Source organism: Dendrobates tinctorius, unplaced genomic scaffold (genome assembly GCF_039654945.1).
Source record: "Dendrobates tinctorius isolate UK_male_01 unplaced genomic scaffold, ASM3965494v1 ptg000038l, whole genome shotgun sequence".
In the NCBI taxonomy this organism is placed as follows: domain Eukaryota; kingdom Metazoa; phylum Chordata; class Amphibia; order Anura; family Dendrobatidae; genus Dendrobates; species Dendrobates tinctorius.
Window position 1 is genome coordinate 21,804,491 of NW_027361706.1, and position 15,498 is coordinate 21,819,988.

At 44.8% G+C, this 15,498-nt stretch overlaps 1 protein-coding gene across 1 annotated transcript in view; it reads left to right on the plus strand.

The window, feature by feature from the left end:
- The first annotated feature begins 2,193 nt into the window (after positions 1–2,193).
- ISY1 (ISY1 splicing factor homolog) overlaps positions 2,194–15,498 on the plus strand; it is a 37,979-nt gene continuing 24,674 nt past the window's right edge. The window contains exons 1-5 of the mRNA XM_073574269.1: positions 2,194–2,326; positions 7,187–7,209; positions 8,711–8,762; positions 11,508–11,573; positions 14,261–14,303. Coding sequence (XP_073430370.1) covers positions 2,324–2,326; positions 7,187–7,209; positions 8,711–8,762; positions 11,508–11,573; positions 14,261–14,303 — 187 coding nt within the window. The 5' untranslated portion in view covers positions 2,194–2,323. The remainder of the gene's footprint in view (positions 2,327–7,186; positions 7,210–8,710; positions 8,763–11,507; positions 11,574–14,260; positions 14,304–15,498) is intronic.

The window sequence follows — 15,498 nt, forward strand, 5'->3', positions numbered from 1 at the left end:
ACCGTAGAAAAAAACAATTCGAAGATCTGCGTGATTTTATAAGTTTTGTTAATAAATTTTTTTTTTGGGGGGGGAAATAAAATATGTTCAATTGCTAAATCGATGTTTATCATTTTCTTTTTTACAACTTTAGGAGAATCTATCAGCTGGATTTTAATTACTATATTCCTCAATTAAATTTTAATACCAAAAAGGAAAAGTTGTGGAACTATAAAAATGACAGAATGGATAGATATGGTAATGATCTGCAAATGATGAAAAAAATGGAAGCAACATTTTCAGAATGTCTTGATTTATTCAGTGATCGGAAATCCCTGTACTTACAGCCTTGGCTGCTATCAATTAAAAGGTTATTAATGGGTGAAGGCACTTGGGAAAATCATCAAGATCCACTGCAGGCAGCTGTCTTTTAATACCGACCAATTGTTAGGAACGGCGGAACGCACTAAATAAAAATAATAAAGTGCGTTTGCCGCTCGGAGTTCACCGTGCAGTAGGTGTTACACCGCTGCTAGGTAATGACAGAAGAGCAATATGGCGGTATGATGCGCACGGGTTTAACTTCACCCGGAGTGCGCAGAGCGGGCTCTGTTCACACACAGAGGTGCCGCAACAAAAACATACAAAATGCTGAACCTGTTAGTGACACAGGCCTCAGGTAAACGCACACGGTATTTGGTCACAGGAGAAGGACCCAAGGCAGAAGAGCTGCGTCCCTCTAGACCTACCGTGTGTGCAGCGTCACTTCTGCGACCGCCAAGAAGGGCTGCAACTGCAGCGCGGCATAGGACACTGCCGCTCTACGACAAAGCCAGAAAGCAGGCGCAATGTCGGACGCTAGCGCAGAGGTGCGGTGTACACAGTGGCCTAAGGCTTGCCACTGACTGGTGCTGACTCCTAAACTAATTCCCTATCCACATGCGTAATATCAGAGGGAAGGGGTTTCAAATGAGTCAGTCACCAGAACCATACATCAATCACCTTTCACACATAGCAAGTATAGTCTATACTAGCACATGGCCGACCGGGCATGCACGCTTTTTATAGCCGTGCGGGACCTTCCAGATCTCCGAGATGGACCAATGAGATCTGGAGCAGGACCTGGGCACATGACTCCCGATCTCCAATAGGAGATCGTCTCATGAGCATGCCCAGTAGGAGCATAGAGGAACGTAGTCTCTGGAGCGGTCTGCTGCAAAGTTATCTTCTCTGCAGTAGATAGACAGCAGGAGACCGCGGAATGTGAGGCTCTGGATTCCTGCAGAGCAGACGCAGAAACCTGACGCCTAACACCAATGATGTCCCTGATGTGCTGGGTGGGAGACAAGTCTGGAGATGCTGCAGGCCATGGTAGTACGTTTAGGCCACAGAGGCTGCTCATAGTAGTACAAGCCACATGCAGACTGGGGTTATCGTTTTGAGAAACGCTCTTGGGACAGTTTGGAGAAACGGCCGTATCACCAGTTCCACAACCAAATCAAAGCAACGTCAGGAATGAAGACTAGAGAGGTCCAGCTACCGAAATGGACAGTTACCTGCCTTCCATACAGGAGGGAATATGAGGAGCACGAACCCACTTGGGGTCCAGTGGACACCACACGACCAACTAAAGGTTCAGTGAATTGCTTTCCTCTTGAACCACACAATAGGATTCGAGGTCGGCCTTATTCTTCATTTTTCAACCTTATCAACTGTTAAACATTAAAGATGAAATCCTCAGTAACTCCTAAAAATAATTCATTATATTTCACTAACACAGACATAAGTACAAATAGAACAGCTGAACGGGGATCCAAAAGTGTCAAAGACAAGTATATCGCCAGCATGGTGGAGTCACATTCTCTGCTGTGTGGTTTTTTTTGTTGATGAGATGTACCCTCGCCCCCTATAAAAAAATGGCTTAAAAGGCAATGTGTGAACTTATACTAATGGGATCAGTCATTTCACCACTTGGAGCATTACGGCTCTTATTAGATGCTGATTGAACCTGCACTTCTGGGATAGATAGATAGATAGATAATAGATATAATGATAGATAATATATAGATAAAAGATGGATAGATGATAGATATATAGATAGATAATAGATAGATACATAGATTATAGATATAATAGACAGGAGACAGATAATGAGACAATATTCTGTACATAGAGAGAATCCTGGTTAGTGACACTGCGCTGCACTATTACTTGCTGGCAGCAGGTGGCGCTGAGCTGAGGAATAACATGACTCCATATTTGTGCGCCGCCCTCGTGCAGTCATTTCCGCGGCGCCGGTCCGGCTGTGTGCGGCTCCCATAGCGCTGCTGTCAGTGTTCCGGAGATGGTAAGCGGTGACCGCCGGTATACCGGCACAGTGCTCGGTGACAAGCGGCTGTGTAGCTGACGGTGCACTATAGGCCTCAGCATGTGCTGATAACGCCGGCTGTCATGGTGCGGGTGACGCTGGCCTCTGGTCGCCGTGCACGTGTCATGCAGTTCTGTGTACTGGTCAGCTCTCTGTGTCTGCTGTATCCTTCCTCCGCCGTGGCTGTGGCACAGTGAGCAGCCGGGAGCGACAGATTTAACTCTGTAGATCGAGACACTTTCCTTGTTTTCTGTTTTTGTCTTTTCCTCCCCTTCTGCCCAGAGCCTGTAACCTCCTGTATGCCGGCGTAGCGCCCTGTAACCTCCTGTATACCGGCGTAGCGCCCTGTAACCTCCTGTATACCGGCGTAGCGCCCTGTAACCTCCTGTATACCGGCGTAGCGCCCTGTAACCTCCTGTATACCGGCGTAGCGCCCTGTAACCTCCTGTATACCGGCGTAGCGCCCTGTAACCTCCTGTATGCCGGCGTACCGCCCTGTAACCTCCTGTATACCGGCGTAGCGCCCTGTAACCTCCTGTGTGCCGGCGTACCGCCCTGTAACCTCCTGTATGCCGGCGTAGCGCCCTGTAACCTCCTGTATACCGGCGTAGCGCCCTGTAACCTCCTGTGTGCCGGCGTAGCGCCCTGTAACCTCCTGTATGCCGGCGTAGCGCCCTGTAACCTCCTGTATACCGGCGTAGCGCCCTGTAACCTCCTGTATACCGGCGTAGCGCCCTGTAACCTCCTGTATACCGGCGTAGCGCCCTGTAACCTCCTGTATACCGGCGTAGCGCCCTGTAACCTCCTGTATACCGGCGTAGCGCCCTGTAACCTCCTGTATACCGGCGTAGCGCCCTGTAACCTCCTGTATGCCGGCGTACCGCCCTGTAACCTCCTGTATACCGGCGTAGCGCCCTGTAACCTCCTGTGTGCCGGCGTACCGCCCTGTAACCTCCTGTATGCCGGCGTAGCGCCCTGTAACCTCCTGTATGCCGGCATACCGCCCTGTAACCTCCTGTATGCCGGCGTAGCGCCCTGTAACCTCCTGTGTGCCGGCGTAGCGCCCTGTAACCTCCTGTGTGCCGGCGTAGCGCCCTGTAACCTCCTGTATACCGGCGTAGCGCCCTGTAACCTCCTGTATACCGGCGTAGCGCCCTGTAACCTCCTGTATACCGGCGTAGCGCCCTGTAACCTCCTGTATACCGGCGTAGCGCCCTGTAACCTCCTGTATACCGGCGTAGCGCCCTGTAACCTCCTGTATACCGGCGTAGCGCCCTGTAACCTCCTGTATGCCGGCGTAGCGCCCTGTAACCTCCTGTGTGCCGGCGTAGCGCCCTGTAACCTCCTGTGTGCCGGCGTAGCGCCCTGTAACCTCCTGTGTGCCGGCGTAGCGCCCTGTAACCTCCTGTGTGCCGGCGTAGCGCCCTGTAACCTCCTGTGTGCCGGCGTAGCGCCCTGTAACCTCCTGTGTGCCGGCGTAGCGCCCTGTAACCTCCTGTGTGCCGGCGTAGCGCCCTGTAACCTCCTGTGTGCCGGCGTAGCGCCCTGTAACCTCCTGTGTGCCGGCGTAGCGCCCTGTAACCTCCTGTGTGCCGGCGTAGCGCCCTGTAACCTCCTGTGTGCCGGCGTAGCGCCCTGTGCTGACCCGCGTGTGCCGGCGTAGCGCGTAAGTCCTTGTTTGGTGTTTTCGTCTTATCCTCCCCTTCTTACCAGAGCTTCTTATTCTTCCATTCTCCTGACAGTACGGGGGGGCTTGTGTTATTGTGGGACAGGTTGTCGTTTTTGGTGACGCTCTTCATTTTACAACTTAGGCTATGTGTTACCGCGAGAATTCCGGAATTCCATTCCGTGGGAAAATCGCATTTTAAATTCCCGCGATTTTCCAGCGGAAAAACTAGCGATTTGCAAGCGTAATTAGCTTGCGGAATGCTAGCGTTTTCCAAACGATCTGGAGCATCGCTTGGAGAACTGATTGACAGGATGGTCACACTCATCAAACATAGTGTTTGACCAGTGTGACCAACTTTTTACTACTGATGTTGCCTATGCGGCATCAGTAGTAAAAGATAAAATGTAAAAAATATTGTTATTCTCACCTTCCGGCGTCCCGCGCAGCCTTTCCGCCTCTCTCAACGCTCCCGATCCCAGTAATCGTTTGCGAGAATGACCGCGAGACCTCGACGTCATTGCGGTCATTCTCGCAAAGGATTACTGGGACCGGGAGCGTGCCTGGAGGACAGTCTCCTCTCCTCCGGACCGTGGGGACCATCCGCAAATGTTCTGCTTACTTTTTGCATGGTGGGCACAACCACATGCGGAAAGTAAGCAGAACAATGCATTCCTATGGGTGCGGGATCGCCGTGATTCCGCTAAATTAATGACCATGCTGCGTTTTTTACCGCAAAGCGATTCTGCTGCGGAAAAAAAACGCAGCATTAGCACAGCATTGCGGAATCCCATAGGAATGCATGGGATGCTTATTTTTCGCAGCAAAATCGCACGTTAAAAACCGCGACGTGTGAACGCAGCCTTAATGTGCTGAGAAAGAGATAAAATAAATCTAAGTGTTGTGAAATGGAGAAAACACATAATTCTGCCCTCGTTTTTTGGGTTTCATGTTCATGCCTTCCATTATGCATGTGACCTGGTAATTTGATTCTTTAGCTCAGTGCGCACCCAGCGAGACCAAACTTTGACTTTTTTGAAAAAAAATGTTAGACTACAGGCTGGGATCTAAGGAGTAAGTTTTCTGCTTATGGGGAGTGACTTACCAAGTCTGGCATGCCAGTATAAGGAGTGCCAGACCTGACATGTCACTTTTCATAAGGCCGGAGTCACACTATGGGACAGCTCAGATCTGCGATTATTTTCTCATGCCAATTCGGCATAAGAGAACAATCGGAGCATGCTGCCATTGGCAGTGAGACTTGCTTCACTCGCACCCATACAAGTCTATGGGTGCGAGTGAAATATCGGACAGCACTCGGATGTCATCTCAGTGCAGTCCAATATACGTTGAGTCTGGTAATGGAGGAGGAGCCGAGGGTCATTAGCATATCGCATCGAGCCGAGGGTCATTAGCATATCGCATCGGATGCCATACGCTGTTGTGATTCCAACCTATGGAGAAAACTTAAATCCCAGTCTTATCGTCTCACCAAGCCAAATCAGTTCTCATACTTTGCACTGATGAGGGGGCAATACCCTGAAACACAGTGTCTGCAAATTGAGATTCTGGTTGTTTTTTTATCTTAAATCATATGACAAGGCTTGATAAAGGGCAGATATTGACTTGTAGGATTGCTACTTCCAATAGGTGGCGCTAGAGGTTCAGTTTTCTTCCGCTCTGGAGAGGCAATTTGCAGACTAGAGGCTAAAATAAATTCAGAGCTTCTTGGGGGAAAAAAACAAGTTTTTATCTCCATTTTCTGAGACCCACAGCATTTGTTTTCTGTTAATAGAGCTGCGTGAGGGATTTTTTTTTTTTTAATATTTTTTTTAATATTTTTTTTGGGAAGAGGTGCAGCAACTGGGAAAAAAGGCAATCCTGGCATTTTGAAATTTTAGCTTTTTTTTTTTTTTTTTTGCTTAACTAGAATTCAGGATAAATAATTTCATGTTTTCATAGGTGGAATTGAGGGACATCAGTAGTGTCAACCTTAGGCTTTATCGTGATCTTGTTGCAGTGAGGTCTGTGGGTGCCAGAGCGATTTGTGCCAAGTAATCAATCGTTCCACTTAAATGGCACTGTCAGAATTTGACAGCGGCATTTAGACCTCTTGCTGACATTTGTCGTACATGTACGGCGCAAGCTGGTGGTAAAGTGTGTACAGAGCGGGCTCACGTGGTGAGCTCACCCCATACCTGGCAGGTAATGGCTATGTGTTACAGCCAGGACCTGCCTATAGCAATGCGATTGTTAACCTGTTGAATACCACTACCAAACCCTGACAGTGGTATTAACTGGCACACTGGCATGGAAACGCGTTATTCTTTACAGCCATCGGCGTACCCGTGACATCTCAGGTCACAGAGTTGCTTTATAGCAAGGTGTCTGTCTAAGACCTTCATGCTTGTCATTATGGAGCTCTCTTGAAACCCAACCTGTGGCCGGGTTTCAAAGGAGACCTTGATTTCTGCTATATACAGCAATGCTGTGGTATTGCTGCATATAGTACAAGCAATCAAGGTAAAAAGAGTTAAAAAATAATAATTTGAAATCATCTCTTCACCCCCCCATTAAAAAAGTGGCATCGCCATGTTCTCAGATATATCGAAATATAAAAACAAGTAATCCGATTGGCAAATGGAAAAAAAAAAATCAAAATTATGTGGTTTTTTTTTTGGTTGCTTCAATACCGTAAAAACGCTGTAACAAGCGATAAGAATGTCATATCTGTCCCAAAATAGTGTCAATAAAAAAACGACGTCTCGTCCCTTGGAAAATAAGCCATCACACGGCTCCTTCAATCCAGGAACACAAGCCCTCAAATGTATGTGGACACACAAATAAAAACAGCTATGGCTCCAGGTAGAAGGGAAGGACAAAAAACCAACAATGCAAAAATGGAAATTGGCTGCATCAGGAAAGCGTTGATGGTTAAGCAGCAGTGGCCAGAGATAACGGCAGCGAGTGGAGCTATCGGCAGATGCCACCAACACGACGTAGCCTCCGTGTATGGACCCGGGACCTAAGCCAGACCCCCCCACTCACCCGACAGGGGTCAAACTTTGGTCTCATCATGGTTGATGAAGGAACTACATTTAACTGAAATGATGCATTTCTCTCCTTGAATTTTCTCAATTTTAATATTTTTCTTTTTTCTTCCTCAATACCAGGCTCGCAATGCAGAAAAAGCCATGTAAGTGCACGATTACTTACTAGTCACATCTCCAGAAGGGTGGATTTCGGCAGGTCATGTGTCTTTAGACTAAGGTTACCCAGTGGGAAACGTGGATGTTGCAGTTCTCGATTAGGTTTCATGGAGTCTTGGTTATTTATAGTGATGAGCGCAAGTGCCCGATACTTGTGTGCTCGGGTATGCACAGAATTTCGCAGGTGCTCGAGTGATGAGTCCTCGCAGCCACGTGTTTGGTGGCTATTAGACAGCTACAAAACATGCGGGGGATTGGCTGACAAACACAGGTAATCCCCACATGTTTTGTCGCTAATAGCCCCGAAACTTGCCGCTGCAGGGTCTCAAACATGTCACTCAAGCACTCGCTATACTCTATGCATACCCGAGCACTCGCGCTCATCCCTATTCAGCACCCTCTTTACCACCTCCTGGTGCTTTAGCCCAGATTCACTACCTACATTGATAGGACCTTAGTCCAGGAGTGGCTTTGCTGATTTTATAATTCCTGTAGAATAGTGATGAGTGAACGTGCTGGGATAAGGTGTTATCTGAGCATGCTCAGGTGCTAACCGAGTGTCTTCGGCGCGCTCGAATAATATGTTTGAGTTCCTGCAGCTGCATGTCTCGCGGCTGTTCGGGGTAAACTAACAAGCAGACAATCCTGGCATGTGCTGCAGCTGTCGAACAGTCTTGAGACATGCAGCCGCGGGGTGTCGGACATAGTATTCGAGCACGCCGAAGACACTCGGTTAGCACTCGAGCATCCTAAGACAACACCTTATCCCAGCACGTTCGCTCATCACTACTGTAGGGGTAAATGGAGACCATTGCAAAGCTTCTTGGAAGCCCCACAAGGCGGGACACACAACTTTGTTGTCCTTCCTTCTGCTGATGAGTGCACAAGTGGGAACCTGTAGATATGAGATATTTAGTGGAATAAATGTCTTAGTTGGGAATAGTATCCCTTTAAGCTGTGCTAGACAAGCAGAATCGATCTGATTAGCTGCTTCAGCCATCTGCTCCAGTTCTGATACATCAGACACTATAGGATTTGTCTTTTTCAAAAACGTCTTGTACTATATTAGTCCAATCCAAGAAAAAACGGATGGCACTCATCGGTAAAATTCACCTTTTTATTTCAACATTAAAACATCTTCGTCGGGAGAGTGGGAGTGCAAGAGACGGCCCTTTCGCGCTAGGTTGCGCTTCTACGGTGACCCGTAGAAGCGCAATCCTAGCGCGAAACGGCCGTCGTCCGTCCGCTTTACCGGTGAGCGCCATCTGTTTTTTCTTGGATTGGACTGTTATTGCTTGCTTTTGGGATGGGCATCCGGTTATTTTTCCGGTCAACAGCTTACAATGTGTGAGTGTTTGCCACACTATATGCACTAGTATTGAGGGCCAGGTTTTGTGTGGTGTGCGTTACATTTTCTTGAAGTAGAGTTGATTTTCTTGTATTAGAGTTGATTTTCTTGTATTAAGTAAGGAAACCTTCTTCTTGTAGGACGGCTTTGGCGAGGTTTCGCCAAGCCCAACTCGAAGAAGGGAAAGTTAAGGTAAGACTGTGAAATTGTTTCTTTCAGTAGACGAAGACTAAGTGACGCTTTCAGACTGTACTCCACGGGAGTACGAGTGATGTTGTGTGTGTCATTTGGCACCAAAAGAATGTGAGCACCTCAGAAACTGTTAACTTTGGATGAAGATAGCATTGCTCCTGCAGAGGGATAATGTGATGTTATATGGCGTCTGACTTCTCTGGCTCAGAGGAGGTTTACATTTCAAGCACCTCTTTTTGATGCCATCTCCCCAATTTGGCATTAATGGATTTCTTGGGGTGCTTTGACATTGCGTTTAGGGATGCGTTTGGCGGTCCCATCGGGGCATACGTCTGAACCACCAGCTAAACAGGATTCGGACATGTATGCCAACTGGGTTACAGACTGTAATGGCATCAGCAGAGGGGCTGTGCAACATTTTTTGGGAGTGTACATCCACTGGAGGCGGACACCCACACGTAGTAGACTAAAAATAAGTAGAAAATTCACATGGAAAAAAAATATATTCTTGTGAATTTCTGCCCTAAAGGTATAGGTGATAACTTACTGATCAGTGGGATTCTGACTTCTCGGACCCCGACCGAACCGAAAATGGAAGAGATCAGTAGGAAGATTAAGCCTTTGTTCTCTGCAAGATTTATGGAACTTTCGCTGCCTTCCAATAATTCACAATATTTTAACACCTTTTACCTACCGGTAAATAAATGTAATTTTTACTGTTATTGATGGGGTGAAAGAGTGTTAAAGTAGCACTCAGGTAGTTTTTTTTTATATTTAATTCAAGAAGTGCTGCCTTATTTAGTTGTTAATATCTATCTGGAAATTCATGGCATACCTCTTCAGTTATGGTGATGGCCTGAGGTTTGCCTTCATAATCTGTCACCTATATTTCCTTGATCACAAAAAATATCCTAAGTGTAATAAGCCCCTAATGTATTGGGGCATATCCCCTCCAAAATACAATATTAATCACAAAATATAACCTCCAAAACAGGCAACACTTGAGGGGTTTTAAAATTCATATTTTATTGAAAAATCATTAAAACAATAATAAAGAAAAATAGTCCAAAATATGATCCATGGACATATCACCATGGAAATTCAACAGGTGCAAAAAAGCTGTTAACAAAACAGCATGCCAATCAATCCATATAACCACTGCAAGTTGATATACATCAATACAACAGCCTGTATAATGTAAAGGCCTGCACTATATGGGGTTATGTAAACAAATACCCTTAAATAAAGTGCACTAGTGCCCATAATGTAAACATTGTACCATCTAACATCGCGCTAGTGGATTTGTTAATGGAGATCAGGTGGCCATATTTGACTAACGTCTTAATACGGGCATGAGCCTCAAAGAACAATAAACCGGTCCCCAAATAAATGGTATGACAAATTATCAACAGTAAAATATACAAGCAGAGAAATATACCTGTAATTTGCACGAGGAATCCTGGCGTCCCTGCTGCCTCCCGAAGAAGGTTTGCGAAACGCGCGTCAGGACAGCAGGGACGCCAGGATTTCTCGTGCAAATTACAGCTATATTTCTCTGCTTGTATATTTTACTGTTGATAATTTGTCATACCATTTATTTGGGGACCGGTTTATTGTTCTTTGAGGCTCATGCCCGTATTAAGACGTTAGTCAAATATGGCCACCTGATCTCCATTAACAAATCCACTAGCGTGATGTTAGATGGTACAATGTTTACATTATGGGCACTAGTGCACTTTATTTAAGGGTATTTGTTTACATAACCCCATATAGTGCAGGCCTTTACATTATACAGACTGTTGTATTGATGTATATCAACTTGCAGTGGTTATATAGATTGATTGGCATGCTGTTTTGTTAGCAGCTTTTTTGCACCTGTTGAATTTCCATGGTGATATGTCCATGGATCATATTTTGGACTATTTTTCTTTATTATTGTTTTAATGATTTTTCAATAAAATATGAATTTTAAAACCCCTCAAGTGTTGCCTGTTTTGGAGGTTATATTTTGTGATTAATATAACACCTATATTTCCTGTATGGTGAATTGCATGGACTGTAGCACTGAAGTTCTCGGAAGACTGAAACAGAAACTCATATCCCAGATACTGATGATGATTGCGCGGTGCCTGTCACACAGTTGTAAGAGAGAAAAATCACAGTGCAACCTCACTTACTAAATACTTATAAACTACCAGTTTATTTAAGAGAATAGAAATGGAACGATAAATCCGTTTCCTCCTTTACTCTGAGTGCTTAAGAACATGCAGGAAATCCTGAAGACTGAAATCATGGACAAAATTATCTCCTGTTTAATTGAATTTTTTTATTTTTAGGTTTAGCGCTGCTTTACACATTGTTAGCTAAACTTTTTGCTTGTTCACACGGGATGGAAATGCTGCAGATTTTCCATATCTCATTTAATGCTATGTAAAAAAACAAAACAAAAAAAAAAAGCTGTAGCATAAATTTAATTTTGATGCAGATTTCATCACCGATTTCGCCCTTTGCAATTTGAGTAGGTAAATCCGCAGCATTGCTAGGATGAAATTCCCATTTAAAAGTCTCATGTGTAAATCCAGCGTGGACACTATTAGGGTTTGTCGGCTCCTTTTATTATCTTATTCCCGGAAATACAATTAATATTCTGTGATTTGAGGTTCAGTCTTTCTCTGATATACGGACTGAAATATATTCCTACCGAGCTGTGACTATTTTCTCCATGTAATAATTTTCTTCATACAGGAAAGGCGGCCATTTCTGGCCTCTGAATGTAATGAATTGCCAAAAGCAGAGAAGTGGAGACGACAGGTATATGATCTGCTTTATTGTGTGGTTAAAAGGGGGGGGGGAAACCATAATCTGGCAATTGGATGGGAGCAAATTCTGAAATTCAGTCATATGAACGTATGATGAAATAATGAATAAAAAAAAATCTCTTAAATTTGGAAATGAGTTAAAAGGGTTCTTCAGTACTTTAATATTGATTAACTTAGGATGGATCATCATTTTCTGATTGGTGGGTGTGTTACACCTGATATTCAGCTCATAGCACTTCCCGTGACTTCAAGATGTAGAACGTGTAAGGCGCCTGAACGCCCCACCTGTGCACACTGTGTAGTGGCCGTTCTCCGGTACTGCCGGTCAGCTCCTGCTGTAGTACCCCGAGAATGGCCACTAGGCAGTGTTCAGAGCTACATACACAGTGTACATCTGGCTTCTGTGGGAGCTTTTGTCAGCTGATTGGAGGGGCCGTCGGACACCCGCTCGTCTGATAGCGTTGACCTATACTAAAGTGGAATGAGTTGGGGGATGTATTATAGCAAAAGATGCAGAAATTTCTAATGGCTGTTTTGCTGGAGGGTAAGAGCATGTTCCCACGATGAGTATTTCACAAATGGTTTTTACCATCAGTGTTTAATCAGGGTTTTTTTTTTTTTTGCGTACGAGAACGTTTTTCAGGCTTCTGCTACCAAACATGGGGTGTAAGGGGTAAAGTTTCTCTTTGTGGAGAGTGACAAGCTAAGCCTAGCATGTCAGAGTGAGGAGACTTACAGTTGTGGCCAAAAGTTTTGACACCCCTGCAATTCTGTCAGATAATACTGAGTTTCTTCCTGAAAATGATTGCAAACACAAATTCTTTGTTATTATCTTCATTTAATTTGTCTTAAATGAAAAAACACAAAAAGAATTGTCCTAAAGCCAAATTGGATATAATTCCACACCAAACATAAAAAAGAGGGTGGACAAAAGTATTGGCACTGTTCGAAAAATCATGTGATGCTTCTCTAATTTGTGTAATTAACAGCACCTGTAACTTACCTGTGGCACCTAACAGGTGTTGGCAATAACTAAATCACACTTGCAGCCAGTTGACATGGATTAAAGTTGACTCAACCTCTGTCCTGTGTCCTTGTGTGTACCACGTTGAGCATGGAGAAAAGAAAGAAGACCAAAGAACTGTCTGAGGACTTGAGAAACCAAATTGTGAGGAAGCATGAGCAATCTCAAGGCTGCAAGTCCATCTCCAAAGACCTGAATGTTCCTGTGTCTACCGTGCGCAGTGTCATCAGGAAGTTTAAAGCCCATGGCACTGTGGCTAACTCCCCTAGATGAGGACGGAAAAGAAAAATTGACAAGAGATTTCAACGCAAGATTGTGCGGATGTTGGATAAAGAACCTCGACTAACATCCAAACAAGTTCAAGCTGCCCTGCAGTCCGAGGGTACAACAGTGTCAACCTGTACTATCCGTCGGCGTCTGAATGAAAAGGGACTGTATGGTAGGAGACCCAGGAAGACCCCACTTCTTACCCCGAGACATAAAAAAGCCAGGCTGGAGTTTGCCAAAACTTACCTGAAAAAGCCTAAAACGTTTTGGAAGAATGTTCTCTGGTCAGAAGAGACAAAAGTAGAGCTTTTTGGGCAAAGGCATCAACATAGCGTTTACAGGAGAAAAAAAGGCATTCAAAGATAAAAACACGGTCCCTACAGTCAAACATGGCGGAGGTTCCCTGATGTTTTGGGGTTGCTTTGCTGGCACTGGAATGCTTGACCGTGTGCATGGCATTATGAAGTCTGAAGACTACCAACAAATTTTTTGCAGCATAATGTAGGGCCCAGTGTGAGAAAGCTGGGTCTCCCTCAGAGGTCATGGGTCTTCCAGCAGGGCAATGACCCTAAACACACTTCAAAAACCACTAGAAAATGGTTTGAGAGAAAGCACTGGAGACTTCTAAGGTGGCCAGCAATGAGTCCAGACCTGAATCCCATAGAACACCTGTGGAGAGATCTAAAAATGGCAGTTTGGAGAAGGCACCCTTCAAATATCAGGGACCTGGAGCAGTTTGCCAAAGAAGAATGGTCTAAACAGAGCATTGTAAGAAACTCATTGATGGTTACCGGAAGCGGTTGGTCGCAGTTATTTTGGCTAAAGGGTGTGCAACCAAGTATTAGGCTGAGGGTGCCAATACTTTTGTCTGGCCCATTTTTTGGAGTTTTGTGTGAAATGATAAATGTTTTGCTTTTTGCTTCATTCTCTTTTGTGTTTTTTCATTTAAGACAAATTAAATGAAGGTAATAATACCAAAGAATTTGTGATTGCAATCATTTTCAGGAAGAAACTGAGTATTATCTGACAGAATTGCAGGGGTGTCAATACTTTTGGCCACAACTGTATAAACAATGCATGCTCCTCTGGGAAATCTAAACATGCAAACATGAAAATCGAGGAGCACTAGGGTGCAATTATTATGGCTTCCGAGTGCTGCCTGAGCTTTCCCAGGGCCCATACACTTGCATTGGTACGTATTTGAACTGTATTATAGGATTAAAAACGACACGTCACTTTTTATTGTTTGTTTTTATTTTTCCGGACCACAAAAAAGAGAACGTGTCTTAAGTTCTGTCCGTGGGGATCGTAGGCATCTGAATGAGCTCTTTTGTGTGATCTTGTGCTTTTTATCTTTTACTTTGATTAATATTTGTCTCTTAATTTAGATCATTGGTGAGATCTCAAAGAAAGTCGCACAGATTCAAAACGGTAAGACTCTGTGCAACATGAGGTTATTTTTTTGTATTTATTTTTAGTATTTAATATCTTTAAGCAAATTTTCTCTTTTTATGACCGTGTTACAACACTTGGGACTCTGAAAATATTTATAAAGTGAAGAATTTTTATTTTAATTTGTACCCATCTCTAACTAGTTTTTTTTTTTTTTTTTAGCAAATTAAATACTTATTCCAACATTTTCACTATAAAGGATAAATGAAAACGTAACAATTTTTTATTTTTTTTTTAAATGAAAAACAAGACATCCACAAAGGAAACATTTATCTTTATATGTTTGATTTAAAAAAGAGAATAAACCTGATCATTACAGGCAGGACCATGAACGTCTGAGTCCCTGGATCCCACAATGCTGTCTTACCTCCTCTGTCATATTTGGTGTCCGGATATGAGACCTTGCGATTTTTGACTAAAGGAGCCCTGCCTGAAGCATTAAGTGACTGATCAGAAATGAAGTCAACATCAAGCCTGCAAGATCTGTCATTGTGACACCGAATGCCGGCGTGGAGACTAAAGTTGAGCGAATATGTTCGGAATCGGTCACCAAATCTGAATTTGCCATATTTGTGTCATATTGGTAACCTATTTGTGCCGACTTTGTTTGATCGATTCCGAACATATTTATTCATTTCTTCTCCCATTGACTCCAGTGACGTTCAGCTGTGTTCGATGGATATTGTAAATCACCAATCGGAATCAAATTTTGAAAAATGTGCTCAACTCTAATGAAAACTTGCAGGGGATGCCTGTTGGCATTCTGGGATCCCACAATCGTCTTGGTTTTGGGTTGCCCATTTGTTTCTTTCTGCCACCAGATTACGTGTACAAATCCACAATAACGTACACACATGTGAGGCTAGTTTCACATTTGCGCTTTTGAGCGCAGCAACGGCCTGCGCACGGCCGCCGCTAAGCCCTGCCCCTGCCGCGCCTCCGCCGGTAGCTCCGCCTACCGGCGCATGACGCTGCATGCGTGTCCTGCGTCCCCTATCTTTATCACTGGGGGCGCAGGCCGTGCGCAGTATGCGTTTGGCGGCGCATGCGTCCTTTTCACGGTGCGCCGAGCGCAACCAAACTGCAGCAAGTTGCGTTTGGAGCTGGTCGGCGCACCGTCAAAAGGACGCATGCACCACCAAAGGCATACTGCGCACGGCCTGCGCCCCCAGTG